The sequence below is a fragment of the Lissotriton helveticus genome, chromosome 12, assembly GCF_964261635.1.
Source record: "Lissotriton helveticus chromosome 12, aLisHel1.1, whole genome shotgun sequence".
In the NCBI taxonomy this organism is placed as follows: Eukaryota; Metazoa; Chordata; class Amphibia; order Caudata; family Salamandridae; genus Lissotriton; species Lissotriton helveticus.
The window spans coordinates 27,371,194-27,393,391 of record NC_136073.1 but is presented as its reverse complement, the minus strand read 5'-3'; the positions used below and the strand labels follow the sequence as shown (position 1 = coordinate 27,393,391).

General features: G+C 51.6%; 1 protein-coding gene across 1 annotated transcript in view; it reads left to right on the top strand.

Annotated features, from left to right (window-relative positions):
* Positions 1–22,198, top strand: part of FGF11 (fibroblast growth factor 11) — a 530,655-nt gene that overhangs the window by 342,098 nt on the left and 166,359 nt on the right. The window contains exon 2 of the mRNA XM_078668282.1: positions 12,559–12,669. Coding sequence (XP_078524408.1) covers positions 12,559–12,669 — 111 coding nt within the window. The remainder of the gene's footprint in view (positions 1–12,558; positions 12,670–22,198) is intronic.

Sequence of the window (22,198 nt, the reverse complement as noted above, 5' to 3'; positions counted from 1 at the left end):
TCAACAAAGTGCTCAAGCTGCCCCTGCCTTCACAATGCCGGCTCCGCCCCCCTGGGGAGCGGCTGATGTGCCTGCCCTCACACTGAATGCAGAAGCCAGAAGTACCCACAACAAGTGCTCAGAGACTGGAGCAGTTATGCAGAGGCCCCCCTGGCTTGCTAGAACAAAAGAAACTGGGTATAAAAGAAGGAGCCCTGCTCCTTGTAAATTAGATCCTGTTTGTGCTACAAGAGAAACTCTGCCCGAAGAGAAGGACCTGGAAGGACTACAAGGAGGAGTGCTGACTCTGGCCTGTGTCTGGTGCCTTGCTGCCAAAGGAGAGGAAGAGAAAAGACTACAAGAGACTTTTGCTTTTATTTTGAACTTTGTGCCAAACTCTGCTGAAAGATCTCCAAGGGCTTGCTGTTGAACTTGCCCCCTGACCAGCGCTCCAGGAACAGTGAGCGCTACCCCCTGACAGAGGAACCGCTGTGGGGAGTTGCTTTCCCTCTGCCCGCCTCACCAGGAAAAGCGGAGCGCGCTGTGACCATCGCGCTCTTCAGCAACGCTCTGGGTGTTGCTATCTCTCCGAGCACCGTGACTGCTGCCTGCCTGGCCCAGAAGCACCGTGAAGGTCAGCCCAGCTGACCCAAACATCGTGACTGACCCCGAGCCGCAGCTCGCAACGCAAAGAGGAGGTGGTGCCCGTTGCCTGCTTGCACCCGCCGTGTCTGGTGCCCCTGAACGCGCCGCCGCTGTCCGAGAAACAGCTGTTGCGTGGGGTGCCTGAACGTCGCCTGGATCGAGAGAGGCGTGCTTTGCCGATCGCTACCCCTTTTTCGTGTGCCCCCTGTGCCAGGAAATCTTGAGGCGCTTCCTCAGCCCGGCCCGCGCCGCAACGCCAACTCCCGAGCCAGAGCCGAGCCGCCGCTCGCTCCAACGTCGGAAGGAAGACACCGCGACGCGGATCACCGCGCTGAACTGTGCCCAGGCTGCTTCAACAAGAAAAGGTACTGTGTCCTGCCCCGCGGTGCGAGCATCTGTCTTGCTTCGCTCGCACCGCCCGCTGCCTCGCCTCGCCCCAGGAGCCGCGTGCTGAGCGCTCCCAGGGCCCCCGCTCTCTCCCCCGCCAGCCGCGCACAGCCGTGCAGCGCGCAGAGAGAGGCGGACTTTGATTCCCCGCCGCCCCCGCCAGAAGCGTGAGGGTGGGTAGACCGGGCCCGCTAATCCAGCGCGGAGGAGCCGAGGGGCGCAGAGAGGTCCACGGACATCCCGGGGTGACCCTGGCTGACAAGGAACAGCGCCTGCAGAACCACCACGATACCTTGAAGAGCCTGACCCCCCCTTTTTGTGTGAAAGGAACTTAAAGAACTGTTTGGGAATAACACTAAACAAAGATTGCTTATCGCTGAGAAAGGACTGTGGCAACTGAACCTAAAGAGTAACTGGAACCTGCCTTTGAAATAACCAAGACTGTATTTACAAGCCTGCTTGAAATTTATATAAAGAGAATATATTTTTACAAATACAGTTTGGTGTCATTGTGTGGTGGGTTGGTTGTGACGGTGTAATATTGCAAATGTTTAACCCTACATGCCCCAGAGATTAGCCTAAGACTGCTTAAGCCACACTACCTAGAGGGTAAGCAGAGGTTGTCTTGAAGGTAACCCTCAGCCCTGACGAGGAAGAGAGAGGCCCTGATTGTCGCCAGTGTTGCACTGCGCCAACCAGAGACTCCCCCTTCCTACATTGGACGCAGCGGTGAGGATTCACGAATTTACATTTGCAGTGTTTTACCTTAGCTACTGACCATTGCATAAGTGATTACAGTCCAGCAACTTAGCCACAGACTTTTTGTTTTTCAATTCTGCTAAAGAAGAAGATCCCTAGTGTTGAAATCATGCCTGGCACCAACAGCGTTGATGGGGCGGAATCCATGACCTCTGAGGTGTTGGAGATAGAATGGGACGCCTCAAAGTTGGATGACTATAAGAAGAAAGAATTGTGGAGCTTTATAAAGAAATTTAAGGTTCCACATGCAGGCTGCAGGAACAAGGAGGATTTCCACAGAGCGCTGAAAGCCTGGAGTGAATCAAGGGATGCGCCTGTGGATCTTGTGATACCTGAGCGACCAGACAGCGTCCACAGCTTTGGCAGAGGCCTGTCGCCAGAGGAGCTGGCAGACAGACAAGCAACCAGGGATCATGAGATAAAGTTGGCAGAGTTGAAGTTGAAGGGCCAAATGGAGCTTGAAAGCAAAAAAATGGCTCTGGAAGAAAGAAAACTCCAATTGGAGTATGATGTGAAAATGAGGGAGATGAGTCTAAAAGAGAAAACCTTGGATCATCCTCCCTCTGGTGGCAGCGCAATGCCGGTGCAGGTAGAGTCAAGAGTGCACATCCCCAAAGATGTAGTTAAAGAGTTCTTTAAGGGGGATGACATAGGACAGTGGTTTAGGGCATATGAGGTAGCCATGTTTTCCCACCGGGTCCCTGAGAAGGATTGGGGAGCGGGGTTATGGGGAAGGTTCCTTAGCGAAGGGCGGGACACCCTGCTAGATTTGCCCACTGAAGACCAGAGATCCTATCCCCATATGAAAGAAGCTTTAATGACCAGGTATGGGCTTACCCCTGAAATGTATAGGCAGAAGTTTAGGGGGTGTAATAAGCGGCCTGGGAGTACGTATGTGGAGTTTGTGACTTTTTTTTGCAGAGCACTGGGTGAAGGGTAACAAAGTGAATGATTTTCAAGGTCTCTTTGATTTAATTGCATGGGAGCACTTGTCTGATCAATGTTTTCCTGAGTTACGCCAGCACCTGATTGATAGCAAGTTGTCCAACCCGAGGAAACTTGCTGAGGAGGCGGACCGCTGGCTCAGCACCAGGGTCCACAAGGGTCCAGTGGGAGACTCCGCCAAGGGTGGGCAGGGTCCCCAGCAGAAGAGTGGGGGGGACAAGGGAAAACAGAAAGGGTTCCAAAAAGGCCCCCAAAGTAATCCCCAAGGGGACCAGCAGAAAGGTTCTCAGCCTCCCCCACCCCCAAAGCAGAATGGGGCCCCGACAGGTAGACCTGTTCCAAAGGGGCCCTTCAATTGTTACAAATGTGGTGACCCGGGGCACATAGCCAGTGACCCCAAGTGTCGCCTGTTTGGAAAACCAGCACCCACTGGTGCTCCGCCCCGACAAGTGACCAGTGTTCACTTAGGAGAAGAAGTGATGGTCCCGGGGGGTGGAGATCCTGTTCAGATGACCCTAGTCTCACTAGGAGACAGTGAGATGGTCCCTACAAGCTACCTGCCCTCTAACACTAAAAAATATGGGCAGGTGGTTACCATCAATGGTAAGAAAGCTGAGGCTCTTAGAGACACAGGAGCCAGCGTGACTGCAGTGAGGCATCACCTGGTGTCTCAAGAGCAGGTTGTACCCCATGCCTACTGTAGGGTTGTCAACGCTGACAATTCAGAGAGTCAGTGTCCGATGGCTCAAGTTCCCTTCGAGTGGGGGGGGGTCTCTGGTACTCTGCAGGTCTGTGTGAGGAAAGCCATGCCTGTTGACTGTTTGCTAGGGAATGACTTGGAGGACTCCCCTTGGGAAAAGGTGGAGAAAACGACTCACCTGAGGATGGTGGGTCTACCTGACTGGGCGTGCGTGACCACCCGGTCAATGGCAGCCAGTAGGGGTGATCAAGAGGTCCTGGGGCCTGAAGGAGAGGCCCAGGAACCGGCCTTAGGGAGAAGGCGCAGGGTGCGCGGGAAACCGGCCCCTGAAGTTCCCACGGTCCAGGAGGAAGCAGACCTTGAGGGGGATGCCCTGGAGCCTACTGGGGAACAGATTGCCGAACTGGGGGACCTGCCTGAGCTGACCCATTGGCAGCAAGAAGGAGGCCCCTCCAGGGAGGAATTCTGCAGGGAGCAGAAAGAATGCCCTTCTCTCGTGGGTATGCGGCAGCAGGCTGCAGACCAGGCCAATGGTGTTCAGGCCAAAACACATTATGTGTACTGGGAGAATGACCTCCTGTACTCAGAGCCTAACGCTGCTGAACCTGGGTCAGCCCGTGTGCTGGTGGTACCCCAGAAGTTCAGAGCCTTCCTACTGGGACTGGCTCATGATGTGCCTTTAGCAGGACATTTGGGGATGGACAAGACCTATGACAGGCTTGTCACCCACTTCTACTGGCCCCAAATGCACAAGAGCTCAGATGCTCATTGTAGGACCTGTCCAACTTGCCAGGCAAGTGGGAAGAGCGGAGGGAAGATCAAGGCTCCCCTCCAACCCTTCCCTGTGGTCAGTACTCCATTCCAACGAGTGGGTATTGACATTGTTGGGCCTCTGGACCCCAAGACAGCCATGGGCAACAGGTTCATCCTGGTCTTAGTGGATCATGCCACCCGGTACCCTGAAGCCATCCCTCTGAGGACAGTGACGGCCCCCGTGGTGGGGCGTGCACTGATGGGAATTTTCTCCAGAGTGGGATTCCCTCTAGAGGTGGTGAGCGACAGGGGGACCAACTTCATATCCAAGTATATGAAGTCCCTTTGGCAAGAGTGTGGTGTAACCTACAAGTTCACCACACCTTACCATCCCCAAGGAAATGGGTTGGTTGAAAGATTCAACCGAACCCTGAAGGGCATGATCATGGGCCTGGAAGGTCCAATGAGGCGTAAGTGGGACGTCCTCTTACCATGCCTGCTCTTTGCATACCGCGAGGTGCCACAGAAGTCTCTAGGGTTCAGCCCCTTTGAGCTGCTGTATGGTCACCCCGTGAGAGGACCACTGAGTTTGGTAAAGGAAGGCTGGGAGCAATCTCCCAGGAAACCTCCCCAGAATGTATATAGCTACATGCTGGCCTTCAGAAACCAAACCAGGCACTTCAGACAACTTGCTGAGGCAAATCTGGAAGCTAGCCAGGAGGAGATGCAGCGGTGGTACGACCAGAATGCCACTCTGGTAGAGCTTCAGCCTGGTCAAGAGGTGTATGTCTTGGCCCCAGTGGAACCCTGTGCACTTCAGGATAAGTGGACAGGCCCATTTGAGGTTGTGGAGCGCAAGAGCTCAGTGACATACTTGGTGGACATGAAGACGCCCAGGAATCCTTTAAGGGTCTTACATGTCAACCGCCTCAAGCCCCACTTGAAAAGGTCTGAAGTGGGCATGCTGTTGGCCACTGATGATGGAATGGAAGAGGAGTCTGAGCCTCTTCCTGACCTCTTAGTGGCCTGTGAGAAAGATGGGTCAGTGGATGGAGTTAACCTCTCACCCACCCTGACCCCTGAGCAACAGGAAGACTGCCGCCAATTGCTGGGGCAGTTTCCAGATCTGTTCTCCCTGGTTCCTAGTGTCACAGATTGGTGCGTCCATGATGTGGACACAGGAGACAGCTTACCTGTGAAACATAAGGCTTACAGGGTGACTGACAGGGTCAGGGCCTGCATCAAGGAGGAGGTCTCCAAGATGCTTGCTCTTAGGGTGGTTGAGTCTTCCAGCAGTCCTTGGTCCAGCCCCGTGGTCTTGGTCCCAAAGGCTGTTGCGCCGGGAGCCACACCTGAACTCCGGTTCTGTGTGGACTACAGAGGACTCAATTCAGTCACCAAGACTGACGCGCACCCTATCCCCAGAGCTGATGAGCTCATTGATCGGCTAGGGGCTGCCCGGTTCCTCAGCACGTTTGATTTAACGTCTGGGTACTGGCAGATCGCCTTGACCGATGGGGCAAAGGAGAGGTCAGCATTCTCCACACCAGATGGGCATTTCCAGTTCCGGGTTATGCAATTTGGGATGAAGAATGCCCCTGCCACCTTTCAGAGGTTGGTCAACCAGGTGTTGGTTGGGCTGGATGAGTTCAGTGCCGCCTACCTGGATGACATCGCAGTGTTCAGTGGCACCTGGCCAGAACACCTGCGACACCTCTGGGAAGTGTTGATGGCGCTGCGCAAGGCAGGCCTCACAATCAAGGCAAGCAAGTGCCAGATTGGGCAGGGTTCAGTGGTGTACTTAGGACACCAAGTGGGGAGTGGCAAGGTGGCACCCTTGCAGCCCAAAATTGAGACCATCCTGGCTTGGGAACCCCCCAAGACCCAGACTGCAGTGAGAGCCTTCCTGGGGCTCACTGGGTATTACAGGAGGTTTGTCAAGGGCTATGGCACTATTGTGACCCCCTTGACAGAGCTGACTTCTAAGAAGCAGCCCAGGAATGTGATTTGGACTGACACCTGTCAGAAGGCTTTTGACACCCTGAAGACTGCCATGTGCACGGCGCCCGTGCTCCTGGCTCCTGATTTCTCCAAGGAATTCATAGTGCAAACAGACGCTTCAGAGCATGGTGTAGGGGCTGTTCTCTCACAGATGACTGAGGAGGGCTGGGACCAACCCGTAGCCTTCATCAGTAGGAGGTTACTTCCACGGGAAAGTAGGTGAAGTGCAATAGAGCGAGAAGCATTTGCTGTGGTCTGGGCACTGAAGAAGCTAAGACCCTACTTGTTTGGGTCTCACTTCCGGGTTCAGACAGACCACAGGCCCCTCAGATGGCTGATGCAAATGAGGGGTGAGAACCCAAAACTGTTGAGGTGGTCCATCTCCCTACAGGGTATGGACTTCACGGTGGAACACCGCCCTGGCACAGATCACGCCAACGCTGATGGTCTGTCCAGATTTTTCCGCCTTAGTGATGAGGAACTCCCTGGGGAAGGGTAGTTCCCCCCACATTTCAGCTGGAGGGGACACGTGTTAGACCTGGCACCTTGGCGTGAGTTTCCCTTCCACTTTTTTGCTGTTGTGCCTCAAATGTTTTGCTGGTGTCTGCTACTCAGGGCACTGCGCCACGGCCAACCCGTGCCGCAGTGCAAGTGCTCCCTACTGTAAAGTGTACATATGATTGATGTCCATGATTGGTTCATTGGATTTACTGTTAGTCCCTAGTAAAGTGCACCAGGAGTGCCAGGGCTTGTGAATGCCAACACTGCTAGTGGGCCTGCAGCGCTGGTTGCGCCACCCACAGAAGCAGCCTTAAAATGTGTCTAGGGTCTGCCATTGCAGAACCTACGTGCAGTCTGGTACTGTCACACTGGCTGGGCAAGTGCACACACTTGCCAGCCCCTAAAACCTTCCCTTAACTTCATATTAGTCACCCCTATGGTAGGCCTGAGGGCAGGGTGCATTGTAAGCATAAGGTAGAACATGCCCTGATGTGTGTGGCATGTTCTAATAGTGAATTACTGCCAAATTCGTTTTTCACTATTGTAAGGCTACCAGTTCCCTTCTAGGCCAGTTGGGCTGCTGGAATTATTACACTCTATAATCCCAGCAGGCTCAGGGAACATGGTAGAAATTAATGTTTAGTATGCCTGAACTCAGAATAATAAAATACTTCTTTTAGTAAAGTTTATTTTAATATCCTGTGTTTGCAAATGCTACTTTTAGAAAGTTAGCATTTGCTGGCCTAACCATTTCAGCCCGCCTCTGCTTGGATGTGGATCTGACTGTCTGGTGTGTATGAGTGACAGGGCTGGGAGTTGACAGGTAGTGATTAGCAGGATGACCCCTTAGTGGGTGGTGGGAGTTTCCCCTGAATGATGCATCAGGCTGTGCCCCTGCCTCCACAATGCTGGCTCCGCCCTCCTGGGGAGCGACTGATGACTCAGCCTACACCTGGCCCAGGAAGGACCGAAGCCTGTCAACAAAGTGCTCAAGCTGCCCCTGCCTTCACAATGCCGGCTCCGCCCCCCTGGGGAGCGGCTGATGTGCCTGCCCTCACACTGAATGCAGAAGCCAGAAGTACCCACAACAAGTGCTCAGAGACTGGAGCAGTTATGCAGAGGCCCCCCTGGCTTGCTAGAACAAAAGAAACTGGGTATAAAAGAAGGAGCCCTGCTCCTTGTAAATTAGATCCTGTTTGTGCTACAAGAGAAACTCTGCCCGAAGAGAAGGACCTGGAAGGACTACAAGGAGGAGTGCTGACTCTGGCCTGTGTCTGGTGCCTTGCTGCCAAAGGAGAGGAAGAGAAAAGACTACAAGAGACTTTTGCTTTTATTTTGAACTTTGTGCCAAACTCTGCTGAAAGATCTCCAAGGGCTTGCTGTTGAACTTGCCCCCTGACCAGCGCTCCAGGAACAGTGAGCGCTACCCCCTGACAGAGGAACCGCTGTGGGGAGTTGCTTTCCCTCTGCCCGCCTCACCAGGAAAAGCGGAGCGCGCTGTGACCATCGCGCTCTTCAGCAACGCTCTGGGTGTTGCTATCTCTCCGAGCACCGTGACTGCTGCCTGCCTGGCCCAGAAGCACCGTGAAGGTCAGCCCAGCTGACCCAAACATCGTGACTGACCCCGAGCCGCAGCTCGCAACGCAAAGAGGAGGTGGTGCCCGTTGCCTGCTTGCACCCGCCGTGTCTGGTGCCCCTGAACGCGCCGCCGCTGTCCGAGAAACAGCTGTTGCGTGGGGTGCCTGAACGTCGCCTGGATCGAGAGAGGCGTGCTTTGCCGATCGCTACCCCTTTTTCGTGTGCCCCCTGTGCCAGGAAATCTTGAGGCGCTTCCTCAGCCCGGCCCGCGCCGCAACGCCAACTCCCGAGCCAGAGCCGAGCCGCCGCTCGCTCCAACGTCGGAAGGAAGACACCGCGACGCGGATCACCGCGCTGAACTGTGCCCAGGCTGCTTCAACAAGAAAAGGTACTGTGTCCTGCCCCGCGGTGCGAGCATCTGTCTTGCTTCGCTCGCACCGCCCGCTGCCTCGCCTCGCCCCAGGAGCCGCGTGCTGAGCGCTCCCAGGGCCCCCGCTCTCTCCCCCGCCAGCCGCGCACAGCCGTGCAGCGCGCAGAGAGAGGCGGACTTTGATTCCCCGCCGCCCCCGCCAGAAGCGTGAGGGTGGGTAGACCGGGCCCGCTAATCCAGCGCGGAGGAGCCGAGGGGCGCAGAGAGGTCCACGGACATCCCGGGGTGACCCTGGCTGACAAGGAACAGCGCCTGCAGAACCACCACGATACCTTGAAGAGCCTGACCCCCCCTTTTTGTGTGAAAGGAACTTAAAGAACTGTTTGGGAATAACACTAAACAAAGATTGCTTATCGCTGAGAAAGGACTGTGGCAACTGAACCTAAAGAGTAACTGGAACCTGCCTTTGAAATAACCAAGACTGTATTTACAAGCCTGCTTGAAATTTATATAAAGACGATATATTTTTACAAATACAGTTTGGTGTCATTGTGTGGTGGGTTGGTTGTGACGGTGTAATATTGCAAATGTTTAACCCTACATGCCCCAGAGATTAGCCTAAGACTGCTTAAGCCACACTACCTAGAGGGTAAGCAGAGGTTGTCTTGAAGGTAACCCTCAGCCCTGACGAGGAAGAGAGAGGCCCTGATTGTCGCCAGTGTTGCACTGCGCCAACCAGAGACTCCCCCTTCCTACATACTCCATCTGTCTGAGGCCGAGCCTGTAAGATGTGTCTTCGAATCCATCTGTCCGAGGCCGAGCCTGTAAGATTGTGTCTTTGACTCCATCTGTCCGAGGCCGAGCCTGTAAGATATGTCTTTGACTCCAAATGTCCGTTGCCGAGCCTGTAAGATGTGTCTTTGACTCCATCTGTCTGAGGCCGAGCCTGTAAGATTGTGTCTTCGACTCCATCTGTCCGAGGCCGAGCCGGTAAGATTGTTTCTTTGACTCTATCTGTCCGAGGCCGAGCCTGTAAGATGTGTCTTTGACTCCAAATGTCCGTTGCCGAGCCTGTAAGATGTGTCTTTGACTCCAAATGTCTGTTGCCGAGCCTGTAAGATGTGTCTTTGACTCCAAATGTCCGTTGCCGAGCCTGTAAGATGTGTCTTTGACTCCATCTATCCGAGGCCGAGCCTGTAAGATTGTGTCTTTAACTCCAAATATCCATGGCCGAGCCTGTAAGATATGTGGCCATCCTTCTGTCCGAGACTGAGCCCACAAGATATGTGCGTCCTAATGCCTGGGGCCAAGCCTGTAAAATGTGTCATCCTGCTGTCGACATAATGCCTGCAATGTATGCATTCTGCTGTCTGGGGCTAAACCTGAAAGATGTGCGTTTGTATTCGGCTGTCTGAGGCTGAGTCTGCAACACAGGGGTATCATTCTGCCGTAGGCTGCGCCTGTAGGATACAGGTATCCTGCTGTCTGAGGCCAAGCCTGTAAGATGTCATATCCAGGTCTCAGATATCAAGCCTTTAATGTGCGTGTATCCTGCTGTCCAAAGCCGAACCTGTAAGATGTGTGTGTGTGTGCATCCTGCTGCCAGAGGTTGAGCCTGTAACACAGTGGTGTACTTCTGCCCAAGGCTATCCTGTAAGATACGTGTGTCCTGCTGTCTGAGGCCAAGCCTGCAAGATGTGATATGTAGCTGTCACATATCAACACAATGTAAAGATCATGGCATAATATTCACAAAATACAAAGGGAGAAGGTACATGAAGGAACCAAAGAAGTCAATAATTATAAAAAAGGTTTGTTTCATTTAATAAGTATACAAATATTCATATTAAAATCAATCAATCAAACAACTAAACTACAATTTTACATTGTGCTGTCACATATCAAGCCTGTAATGTGCTGGCTGTACAAGGTCGAGCCTGTAAGATGTGTGTGTGCTGCCTGCTGTCTGAGGTCCCCTGTAAGATGGGTGAATCCTTTTGTCTGAGGCCGAGCCTGTAGAATGTGTCTTTGGCTCCATCTGTCCGAAGCCAAGCCTGTAAAATGCATATCCACCCTTCTGTCCAAGGCCGAGCCTGTAAGATGTGTGTCCATCCTGCTGTCTGAGCCTGAGTCTGTAAGATGTGTGTCTATCTTTGTGCCCAAGGCCAAGCCTGTACCATGTATGTCTCTCCTTCTGCCAAAGGCCAAGCCTGTAAGATGTGTGTCCATCCTTCTGCCAAAGGACAAGCCTGTAAGATGTGTGTCCATCTTTGTGCCCAAGGCCAAGCCTGTACCATGTATGTCTCTCCTTCTGCCAAAGGCCAAGCCTGTAAGATGTGTGTCCATCCTTCTGCCAAAGGCCAAGCCTGTAAGATGTGTGTCCATCCTTCTGCCAAAGGACAAGCCTGTAAGATGTGTGTCCTTCCTTCTGCCCAAGGCCGAGCCTGTAAAATGTGTGTCCATCCTGCTGTCTGAGGCCGAGCCTGTAGGATGTGTGTCCATCCTTCTGCCAAAAGCTGAGCCTGTAAGATGTGTGTCCATCCTTCTGCCCGAGGCTTAGCCTGTAAGATGTGTGTCCATCCTGCTGCCCAAGGCTGAGCCTGTAAGATGTGTGTCCATCCTGTTGTCTGAGACCAAGCCTGTAAGACGGGTGAAAACAAGAGGAGCGTAGCTATCAACAGTCCAGCAGGTGCAGTGGCACCGGGGCCTGTGGGAGTTAAAGCCCCACTTCACCCCAATTAGGGGTTCTTTTTTACTACAAAACCAAGGGATGGGGCCAAGTGTCCTTGCTTGCATTATGGCCCAAACAGCAGTTGCTGCGCCCGGACACGAGGACAGTTTTGCTGTCTCATGCCCCTGTCTGTAATGTTTAGTGAGGCGGGGGGGAGCACCTCTCTTGTCCTGGCTGAGCCCCCCCCATGCGCTGCTGCCAGGGGCTCATGTCTGCATCCTGCCACCTCAGCTGTTTATCTGTCAGGAGTGCTTGAAACCGCCGCAGAGAGCGCCCCCGGGGAGCGCCAAGGTCAAAGTTAAAATATTCAGGAAAATACCAATTAAACACATGGTAGCCCCGATCAAATGATTTCTCTGTGCGCGCGCTGTGCCCACCAGGCTGAAACTAACAGCACTCTCTGCTCTCTCTCTCTCTCTCTCTCTCTGAACTTCACACCGCCACTCCCCGCACACCCCCGGCCCCTCTTTTCATCTCTCACGCCCCCCCCACCTCTCTCTCTTTGTTTCTGAACCTCACTTCACACTTTCTCTCCATACCCTGGCCCTCTCTTTTCATCTCTGATGCGCACCCCCCACATCTGTCTGTCTGCCTCTCTCTCTGTCTCTCCCTCTTCCTGAACTTCACGCCACACCCTCTCTGCTTACCCCTGGCACTCTCTTTTCATCTCTGATGCGCTCTCCCACCCCGTGAATGTCTCCCTCCTTCTCTATTTCTGTACCCCCGTCTCTCTCTCTCTCTCTCTCTCTCTCTCTCTCTCTCTCCTTGCTTATCTATCTCTCTCTCTCTCTCTACTTGCCTGTCTCCCTCTCTCTCTCTTTGCATGCCTGTCTCTCTCCCTGTGAACTTCACATCACTCCGTCTTGGCACACCTCTGGTTGACCTCTCTCTCTCTCTCTCTCTCTCTTTCTCCCTCTCACTCTCTCTCTCTCTCTCCTTGCATGTCTCTCTCTTTCTCTTCATCTCTCCCCCTCTCTGCCTGTCTCCTCTTCTCTCTCTGCACTTTACCCCCTCTGCACTTTACCCCCTCTGCACTTTACCCCCTCTGCACTTTACTCCCTCTGCATACCTCTGCCCCTCTTTCTCTTTCCCCTCCGTCTCTCCCGTTGCCCCCTCTTCTCCTTCCTCCACTCACTCCTGCCCTCCTCTGCTTCCACCCCTTCCACCTCCTGCCCCTCATTCTACCCGCCTCCTCTGCGCATGCTCCAGAGCCGCAGCTGAAGGGCATCGTCACCAGGCTGTTCTGCAGACACGGCTTCTTCCTCCAGATGAGGTCGGACGGGTCCATCGGCGGCACCAAGGAGGACTGCAGCTCGTCCAGTGAGTATACGGGGCCCGGGTCCTGGGGCCACCCTTGGTGGGGGAGGGAGGGCAGTGGAAGGTGCCAGCCGAGGCACTGCTGGGGCAGGAGGCCAGCACCCTCCGGGTTTCAGGATCACTTACCCGTAATGCTGACATATTGAGGGCCACTGGAATTATGCGTCATGGGAGGACCAAATTATGCGGCAAGAAAGGCATATTATGCGGCATGATAAGTCATAATTAACCCTCGGCAAAGCACTACGCTACGCTCGCGTAGTTTGCGAAGTTTGCGCTACTTTGCACTAGGCGAACTGCACGTAGCACAGTGCAAACACGCGTAGCGTAGCACAGCGATAATTTTTTGCTTGCTCGCAGTCCTCAACGTCAAGTTGGCGACCACGAGCAAGCAAAATGACATCCCTGACAGACTTTTTTCTCGTTCGCGATCAGCAACATCAAGTTGTCGATTGCGAGCGTGGAAAATAAACCTCCCGGCGAGATTCTCAACGCGGGGAGGTCTGGTTTCTCATTGCGAGTGGTCGCGATTGCGCATGACCACACGCCATGAGAAACTACCAGTCTGCGTTGAGAAAGCTACCGCTCGAGTAAAAATCTACTCGAGGGGCAGAAAACGACAGCTCGCACTGTGCAAGATGCCGTTTTCCATGATTGCACAGTGCGAACAGGGTACTATGCAGTTCACTTAGTGCTACGCGTAGCTCGCGTAGTGCGAAGTGCAATTCGTGTACCTACGCGTAGCGCTACTTCACAAACTACGCCCAACCCTAGAATGGGGAACATAACTTCCTCATTATTACAGGTTAACACAATCTGCGCAAAGATGTCACCTCATTAGAACAAGTTTGACACCCAAATACAGCAATAAGAAAGAGAAAGATGACTGGTCAACCTTTGGGAAGGGCTTTCCACTTTACGGCCACACATGTTGCGTTTTTAGTAATTTTAGCTCCATTTGAGTTAGACATTTCTTTTTTGTTACCATCTGCAGATTAAGCAACAGATGGTAGATTATGTGGCAAATGTGGCAAATCCATAGATATGCGAGAAAAACTTTGGGCGCAAAATCACTTAAATCCAGTGGCCTTAAACATATTTACCATTAAGAATGCTTTTCCCCTACAGCTTATCATTCCCTGAAAATTAAAGAGAGAAAATCCGTGCTCCCTCAGCACAACAACTCTGTGACACAATTATGCAACAGTGGACTACAGCCAAAACACTGCACATTAAAAGTCAACAATGTCTTTACTCCAGTAGGAATATGGAATACCCTGACCTCAGAAAGAACCAAACTCTGCTCTGTAAATACACTACATTTAATCGTAGTTCAAATGTAGTTGGCCACCACATCCTAACACACTAGAAAACATACAATGCTGCTAGCCAAGGCCCAGATTTCAAGTTGTGCAGAATAAGGTGTGTATTTACCACTCCTGGTACCTATGATTATACCCAATGCTTTAAATGGGCCGGTACTGAGTACCAGCACTTTTTTATTTTGAAGAGGTGATTACATGCCCTTCTCAAGAGTGACGTAATACTTTTAATTGGAGAGTACCGACACTTTTCGGAAACAGGCAAGTACTCTGATATAGACAACCTGCACTTCTATTTTTCCATTTCAAGCACTGATTATACCAGAGTGAGGTACTCAACAGGTAGGATAAATACTATGGGAGGGCGAAAAATTGTGTTCTGGCAGAGAAGTTTTGCCTACTCCACGTTCCACTTGGAGCGCAGAGTTCCGGCAAAACCCAGCCAGCTGCCACATGACAGAGTTTTTCTTGAGCACAGCTCACCAATGTTAAGTTGGCGAGCAAACATTTGCACCCCCTAGTGTGATTTTCGGGCACTAGAACGTCTCCCTGCAAGATTTCTCAACATCGCTGTTTGCGGCAGGTCGTGACCATTTGCGTTGAGAAAGTTGCCTCTCACGTAGAAAATCTACTAGAGTGGCAGAAAGAAACTGCGCCCTCTGGTGCACAGCGTGGTGCAGTTTACACAAAAGCTTGGCAGTTCGGGCTGGACTGTTCCCATGAGGCACAGGGTCAGACTGATTTGCATATGGCCATGTCTGAACTGGGGTGGCAGAGTGGGCTAAAGAACGGTGATGGATTAAACCCAGATCTGTTGACTGGGTGTGAGTGTTTGATTGGTTCAGATGCTCCGTCCATCACCACCCCCTTTTGTACCGATTTGTTCACCATAAATTGGCAGGGTATGCTCAGACGTGAGTCCCTTGCTCACTTTGTCACTGGATTCAAACAAGCCTGGCTGAAGAGGGCTGAAATGCCAGAAACCGGTCCTCGGAAGCTTGTTTCCGGTCCAGAGAAGGCATGGCTTGGCAGTTCGGGCACGGACTGTTCCCATGAGGCACAGGGTTAGACTGATTGGCATATGGCCATGTCTGAACTGGGGTGGCAGAGTGGTCTAAAGAACGGTGATGGATTAAACCCAGATCTGTTGACTGGGTGTGAGTGTTTGATTGGTTCAGATGCTCCGTCCATCACCACCCCCTTTTGTACACAAATTTTACAGCATGGAACAAGCTCCCGGCGCTAAAAATCAGCATGAGCAGCGCGACGTGATGAATTCCGCCCGCTCGCAAAACTCCATCTTGAAAAGTTAACTCTGTGGAATTCTGCAGCGTGAAAGTCCACGAGTTTCGCCCAACCCTAATCAATACCTCCTATCCTGAGTTTTCAACTTAGAAATTAGCATTATTTGCAGAATCTGCATTTAATACACTAAATTCAACATATTTTGCCTTTCTTCCTGGCCTTTCCTCCAGGAAGTTTGTGAGGTTTGAGCTGATAAAATCTATCAGGGGAAAACATTGAGGGTGTGAGACACATCACATAACTTTGAATTCAGACCCCTGTGCAAGTAGTTGGAATATAGCACTAAAATTGTAATTAGGGCACTAGATTTCATCTGACTGGGGATCCATGTCAGACACTAAAACAACTCTCCTTTGGTCACAGAAATAATCTGACTGCCCAAGACCTCGACCTCCTCTGACCCTTGAGATCATGTAAATATCCTCTGAGGACACAAGAATCTGTGGGTGCCACGGATAACCCAACTACCCTCCTTAATTTAGCATCATCTCTTTCAGCGATAATCCAACCACTCACCAACTCCCAACCATTCTTGACTTACTGTAAAGGCACACTATGAATCCAAGTATCCTCAGATGCCAGAGATGACCCTTTGATCTACACTTCGCTAAGCACCATCGGATCTAAGAGATTTCATCTGTCAACCCCCAGCTCAACCATCCCCTGATTCTTAAGTAATCCATCCATTCCACACAAAAAAACAATCATTCTCTGGTCCCAAAGACAATGAACCATTTTTCCTAAATCCCACCATCCTCTGATGCCAAATACGATACAAACATCAACCACACACCCAACAATCCTTTGATCTCAGAGATAGTCCAAGATATCATCATCAAATAACCCAAACATCCACAAAGCAGGGAACCCTCTTCTGATCCCGTAGGGAATACAAACATCCAGCACGAGTGAGAGCATCATAAGATGCCTGAGATACCCAACCACCCAGCAAGTACCAACCCATCATCTGATCAAAGAGAGAATAAACCACCAATCAAGGGACTAACATCTGATTGCAGAGATAAGTCAAGCATCAGCTCCAAACAAAGTCTTCTGAGCCTACGGATGACTCAACCTCCCACCAAAATCACATCAGCCTCTGATGCTAAAGATACCTAAACCACAGAGCAAGTATCCAAGCATCACCTGCTCCCCAGAACAACCATTCATTAAGGACCCAACCATCCATGAGTCCAGAGATAAGCCAACAAGACACCAAACCCCCCAAATCCTGTTGCTTGAGATAATACAGTCTTCCGAGAGCTGGTCCAACATTTGACCCCTCAACAATTATCATTTCACCAAGAACCCAACCAGGCCCTCTTCTAAGAGATGATCTACTGAAGAGTTTGCGAAGAAAAAAAAGAAAGAACTAAATAACTATATCATTCATTTCCATAGCTATCCTTTTAAGTACTGAAAATCTTCATTCTCAGGGAATACTTACTAATATAACAAAGAACTTGGCACAGAAGCTGTAATATGAAAAGACATCTTTATTACACTTAACATAGTGAGGCCATGTCACACAGAAGCCGTAGCAACTGAATGAGGTAGTCTGAGGAATACAGAGGACCGAGACCTTTTATATGTTTTAGTGTTACATTACTCAGCACAAAAGTAAGGGGCAGTCCTAGCTTTTGCAAGCATGCAAAAAACTCAACATTCCTTCTTACACAAGCTGAACAAACCCATAATAAAAACGGGCACATCCCCATCGTAAACAGGCCATAAAGAAAGGAGCAGAGACAGGTGTGAGTAAGATAAGACATAGTTGTATGCAATAAAGGTTTATGGTGTCCTGTGCCTTGATGCTTAATCTTGATCAGCTACTGGGAAAGGAACTGGTCGAACAGGTTTGGCTTCGGGCAGTGGAGTCAGCTTGCCCAGGTCACACAGAAGTCAGCTGAAGGTGTACGTGTCCCTAAGACTCGCTTGGCCTCAGTCATCGGCCTATGTGAGGGCAACCACAAAATGGCTGCTGTGCACAAAATGGAACCCGAGGTTTCAGAACGGAATCCTTGATTTCATGGTGATCTCGTCACTCGAACACGCCGAAAATACTCGTATATAGTATACTCGTCATTCTCGGTCTACTGATACCAAAATCGTCATGATACGACGATGTTCATGACACGGGTCCAGAATTTCAGTACCACACCTTCCACTTTCTCATACTCCTTTTTTTACATCCCTTCTTCCCCATGTTGTCACTGTTTACCTAACTGTCTGCATTCTTTTTCCTTTTCGTCCGTTCTTTCTTTTTTCTGTGGGTCAAAGTCTGATGACGGAAAACAAGGCCTGAAACCTAAAATGAGTGTTGGTGCCCACCACCTACAACCTCTGGTAGAAAATAAGCACAGTTAATCCTCCCACCCACCAAGACTACCTCCATCCTCTGATGTATGAGGTGAGAAACCCCCACCAAGACCACCTCCTTCCTCTGATGTATGAAATGAGAAGCCCCCACCAAGACCACCTCCATCCTCTGATGTATGAGGTGAGAAACCCCCACCAAGACCACCTCCTTCCTCTGATGTATGAAGTGAGAAGCCCCCACCAAGACCACCTCCGACCTATGATGTATGAGGTGAGAAGCCCCCACCAAGACCACCTCCTTCATCTGATGTATGAAGGGAGAAACCTCCACCAAGACCACCTCTGTCCTATGATCTATGAGGTGAGAAGCCCCCACCAAGACCACCTCCATCATCTGATGTATGAGGTGAGAAACCCCCACCAAGACCACCTCCGTCCTCTGATGTATGAGGTGAGAAACCCCCACCAAGACCACCTCCAACCTCTGATGTATGAGGTGAGAAACCCCCACCAAGACCTCCTCCATCCTCTGATGTATGAGGCGAGAAACCCACCAAGGCCACCTCGATACTCTGATGTATGAAGTGAGAAACCCCCACCATGACCACCTCCATTCTATGATGTATAAGGTGAGAAGCCCCTATCAAGACCACCGCTGTCCTCTAATGTATGAGGCTAGAATTCCCACCAAGACCACCTCCATCCTCTGATGTATGAGGTGAGAAACCCCCACCAAGACCACCGCTGTCCTCTAAAGTATGAGGCGAGAAACCCACCAAGACCACCTCCATCCTCTGATGTATGAGGCGAGAAACCCCCACCAAGACCACCTCCATCCTCTGATGTATGAGGCGAGAAACACCCACCAAGACCACCTCCATCCTCTGATGTATGAGGTGAGAAACCCCCACCAAGACCACCTCCATCCTCTGATGCATGAGGTATGAAACCCCCACCAAGACCACCTCCATCCTCTGATGTATGAGGTGAGAAACCCCCACCAAGACCACCTCCATCCTCTGATGTATGAGGCGAGTAACCCCCACTAAGATCACCTCCATCCTCTGATGCATGAGGTGAGAAACCCCCACCAAGACCCCCTCCATCCTCTGAGGTATGAGGCGAGAAACCCACCACGGCCACCTCCATCCTCTGATGTATGAGGTGAGAAACCCCCAACAAGACCACCTCCAACCTCTGATGTTTGAGGTGAGAAACCCCCACCAAGACCACCTCCGTCCTATGATCTATGAGGTGAGAAGCCCCCACCAAGACCACCTCCATCATCTGATGTATGAGGTGAGAAACCCCCACCAAGACCACCTCCGTCCTCTGATGTATGAGGTGAGAAACCCCCAACAAGACCACCTTCATCCTCTGATGTATGAGGTGAGAAACCCCCACCAAGACCACCTCCAACCTCTGATGTATGAGGTGAGAAACCCCCACCAAGACCCTCTCCATCCTCTGATGTATGAGGCGAGAAACCCACCAAGGCCACCTCGATACTCTGATGTATGAAGTGAGAAACCCCCACCATGACCACCTCCATTCTATGATGTATAAGGTGAGAAGCCCCTATCAAGACCACCGCCGTCCTCTAATGTATGAGGCTAGAACTCCCACCAAGACCACCTCCATCCTCTGATGTATGAGGTGAGAAACCCCCACCAAGACCACCGCTGTCCTCTAAAGTATGAGGTGAAAAACCCACCAAGACCACCTCCATCCTCTGATGTATGAGGCGAGAAACCCCCACCAAGACCACCTCCATCCTCTGATGTATGAGCCGAGAAACACCCACCAAGACCACCTCCATCCTCTGATGTATGAGGTGAGAAACCCCCACCAAGACCACCTCCATCCTCTGATGCATGAGGTGTGAAACCCCCACCAAGACCACCTCCATCCTCTGATGTATGAGGCGAGTAACCCCCACTAAGATCACCTCCATCCTCTGATGCATGAGGTGAGAAACCCCCACCAAGACCCCCTCCATCCTCTGATGTATGAGGCGAGAAACCCACCACGGCCACCTCCATCCTCTGATGTATGAGGTGAGAAACCCCCAACAAGACCACCTCCAACCTCTGATGTTTGAGGTGAGAAACCCCCACCAAGACCACCTCCGTCCTCTGATGTATGAGGTGAGAAACCACCAAGGCCACCTCCATCCGATGATGTATGAGGTGGGAAACCCCCACCAAGACCACCTCCAACCTCGATGTTTGAGGTGAGAAACCCCCCCCAAGACCCCCTCCATCCTCTGATGTATGAGGCGAGAAACCCACCAAGGCCACCTCCATCCCATGATGTATGAGGTGAGAAACCCCAACCAAGACCACCTCCAACCTCTGATGTATGAGATGAGGAACCCCCACCAAGACCACCTCCATCCTCTGATGCATGAGATGAGGAACCCCCACCAAGACCACCTCCATCCTCTGATGTATGAGGTGAGAAACCCCCACCAAGACCACCTCCGTCCTCTGATGTATGAGGCGAGAAACCCACCAAGGCCACCTCCATCCTCTGATGCATGAGGTGAGAAACCCCCACCAAGACCACCTCCGTACTCTGATGTATGAGGTGAGAAACCCACCAAGGCCACCTCCATCCTCTGATGTATGAGGTGAGAAACCCCCACCAAGACCACCTCCAACCTCTGGTGTATGAGATGAAGAACCCCCACCAAGACCACCTCCATCCTCTGATGTTTGAGGTGAGAAACCCCCACCAAGACCACCTCCGTCCTATGATGTATGAGGTGAGAAACTCCCACCAGGACCACCTCTGTCCTCAGATGGATGAAGTGAGAAGCCCCCACCAAGACCACCTCCATCCTCTGATGTATGTGGTGAGAAACCCCTATCAAGACCACTGCCGTCCTCTAATATATGAGGCTAGAACTCCCACCAAGACCACCTCCATCCTCTGATGTATGAGGCGAGAAACCCACCAAGGCCACCTCCATCCTCTGATGTACGAGGTGAGAAACCCCCACCAAGACCGCCTCCAACCACTGATGTATGAGGCCAGAAACCCACCAAGGCCACCTCCATCCTCTGATTTACGAGGTGAGAAACCCACCAAGGCCACCTCCATCCTCTGATGTATGAGGTGAGAAACCCACCAAGACCATCTCCATTCTCTGATGTATGAAGTGAGAAACCCCCACCAAGACCACCGCCGTCCTCTGATGTATGAGATGAGGAACCCCCACCAAGACCACCTCCATCCTCTGATGCATGAGATGAGGAACCCCCAACAAGACCGCCTCCATCCTCTGATGCATAAGATGAGGAACCCCCACCAAGACCGCCTCCATCCTCTGATGTATGAGGTGAGAAACCCCCACCAAGACCACCTCCGTCCTCTGATGTATGAGGCGAGAAACCCACCAAGGCCACCTCCATCCTCTGATGCATGAGGTGAGAAACCCCCACCAAGACCACCTCCGTACTCTGATGTATGAGGTGAGAAACCCACCAAGGCCACCTCCATCCTCTGATGTATGAGGAGAAACCCCCACCAAGACCACCTCCAACCTCTGATGTTTGAGGTGAGAAACCCCCACCAAGACCACCTCCGTCCTATGATGTATGAGGTGAGAAGCTCCCACCAGGATCACCTCCGTCCTCAGATGGATGAAGTGAGAAGCCCCCACCAAGACCACCTCCGTCCTCTGATGTATGAGGTGAGAAGCCCCCACCAAGACCACCTCCATCCTCTGATGTATGTGGTGAGAAACCCCTATCAAGACCACTGCCGTCCTCTAATATATGAGGCTAGAACTCCCACCAAGACCACCTCCATCCTCTGATGTATGAGATGAGAAACCCCCACCAAGACCACCGCTGTCCTCTAATGTATGAGGCCAGAAACCCACCAAGACCACCTCCATCCTCTGATGTATGAGGCGAGAAACCCCCACCAAGACCACCTCCATCCTCTGATGTATGAGGTCAGAAACCATAAAACAACAACTCGTAGTGGAGGGTCCGAGGGAATGTTTAGCGACCAAACAGGTAAATACCCCCAGTGCAGCTACATAAAGAACAAAGAGCCTGTAGGTCGAGTAACGCTGAGATACTTAAACTAACACTGGATTATTTGCACATCAGAGATTACATCAATAATCAAAAGTCAAGCTGGCTACCAACAATTGCTGTTTGAGTCCTATCAGCCCACCCAAGTGGCGGAGCCTCATCATGTAGGACACCCAAACCTCGGTCTGTGTGCGAATGCCCAGATGTATTTTGGCTTCGCATCACTCGGCCATGGTCTGGTCACCGCAGTTGTTCTTGCAAATGGTGGAGCTGATATGTGCAGTGCAAAAATTAAATCAAGTGAAGTGTATAAAATGGCTGTCAAAGCAAACAAAGACCTTTATTAGTGTTTGCCTAGACGTCAGATTAAAAAATAGTGAAAGGACAGTGTGACAAAATCACTGTCTAAATTGCTTGGTGGAATTCTTAAATAGGGCCAACATGTTTCTGCCGTGTGGTGAGAGTTCACCGGCATTCATCAGGGCCAAGCTCTTATGTATGCTACTGCAATAACACTATCAATCGTGCTTGAAAAAA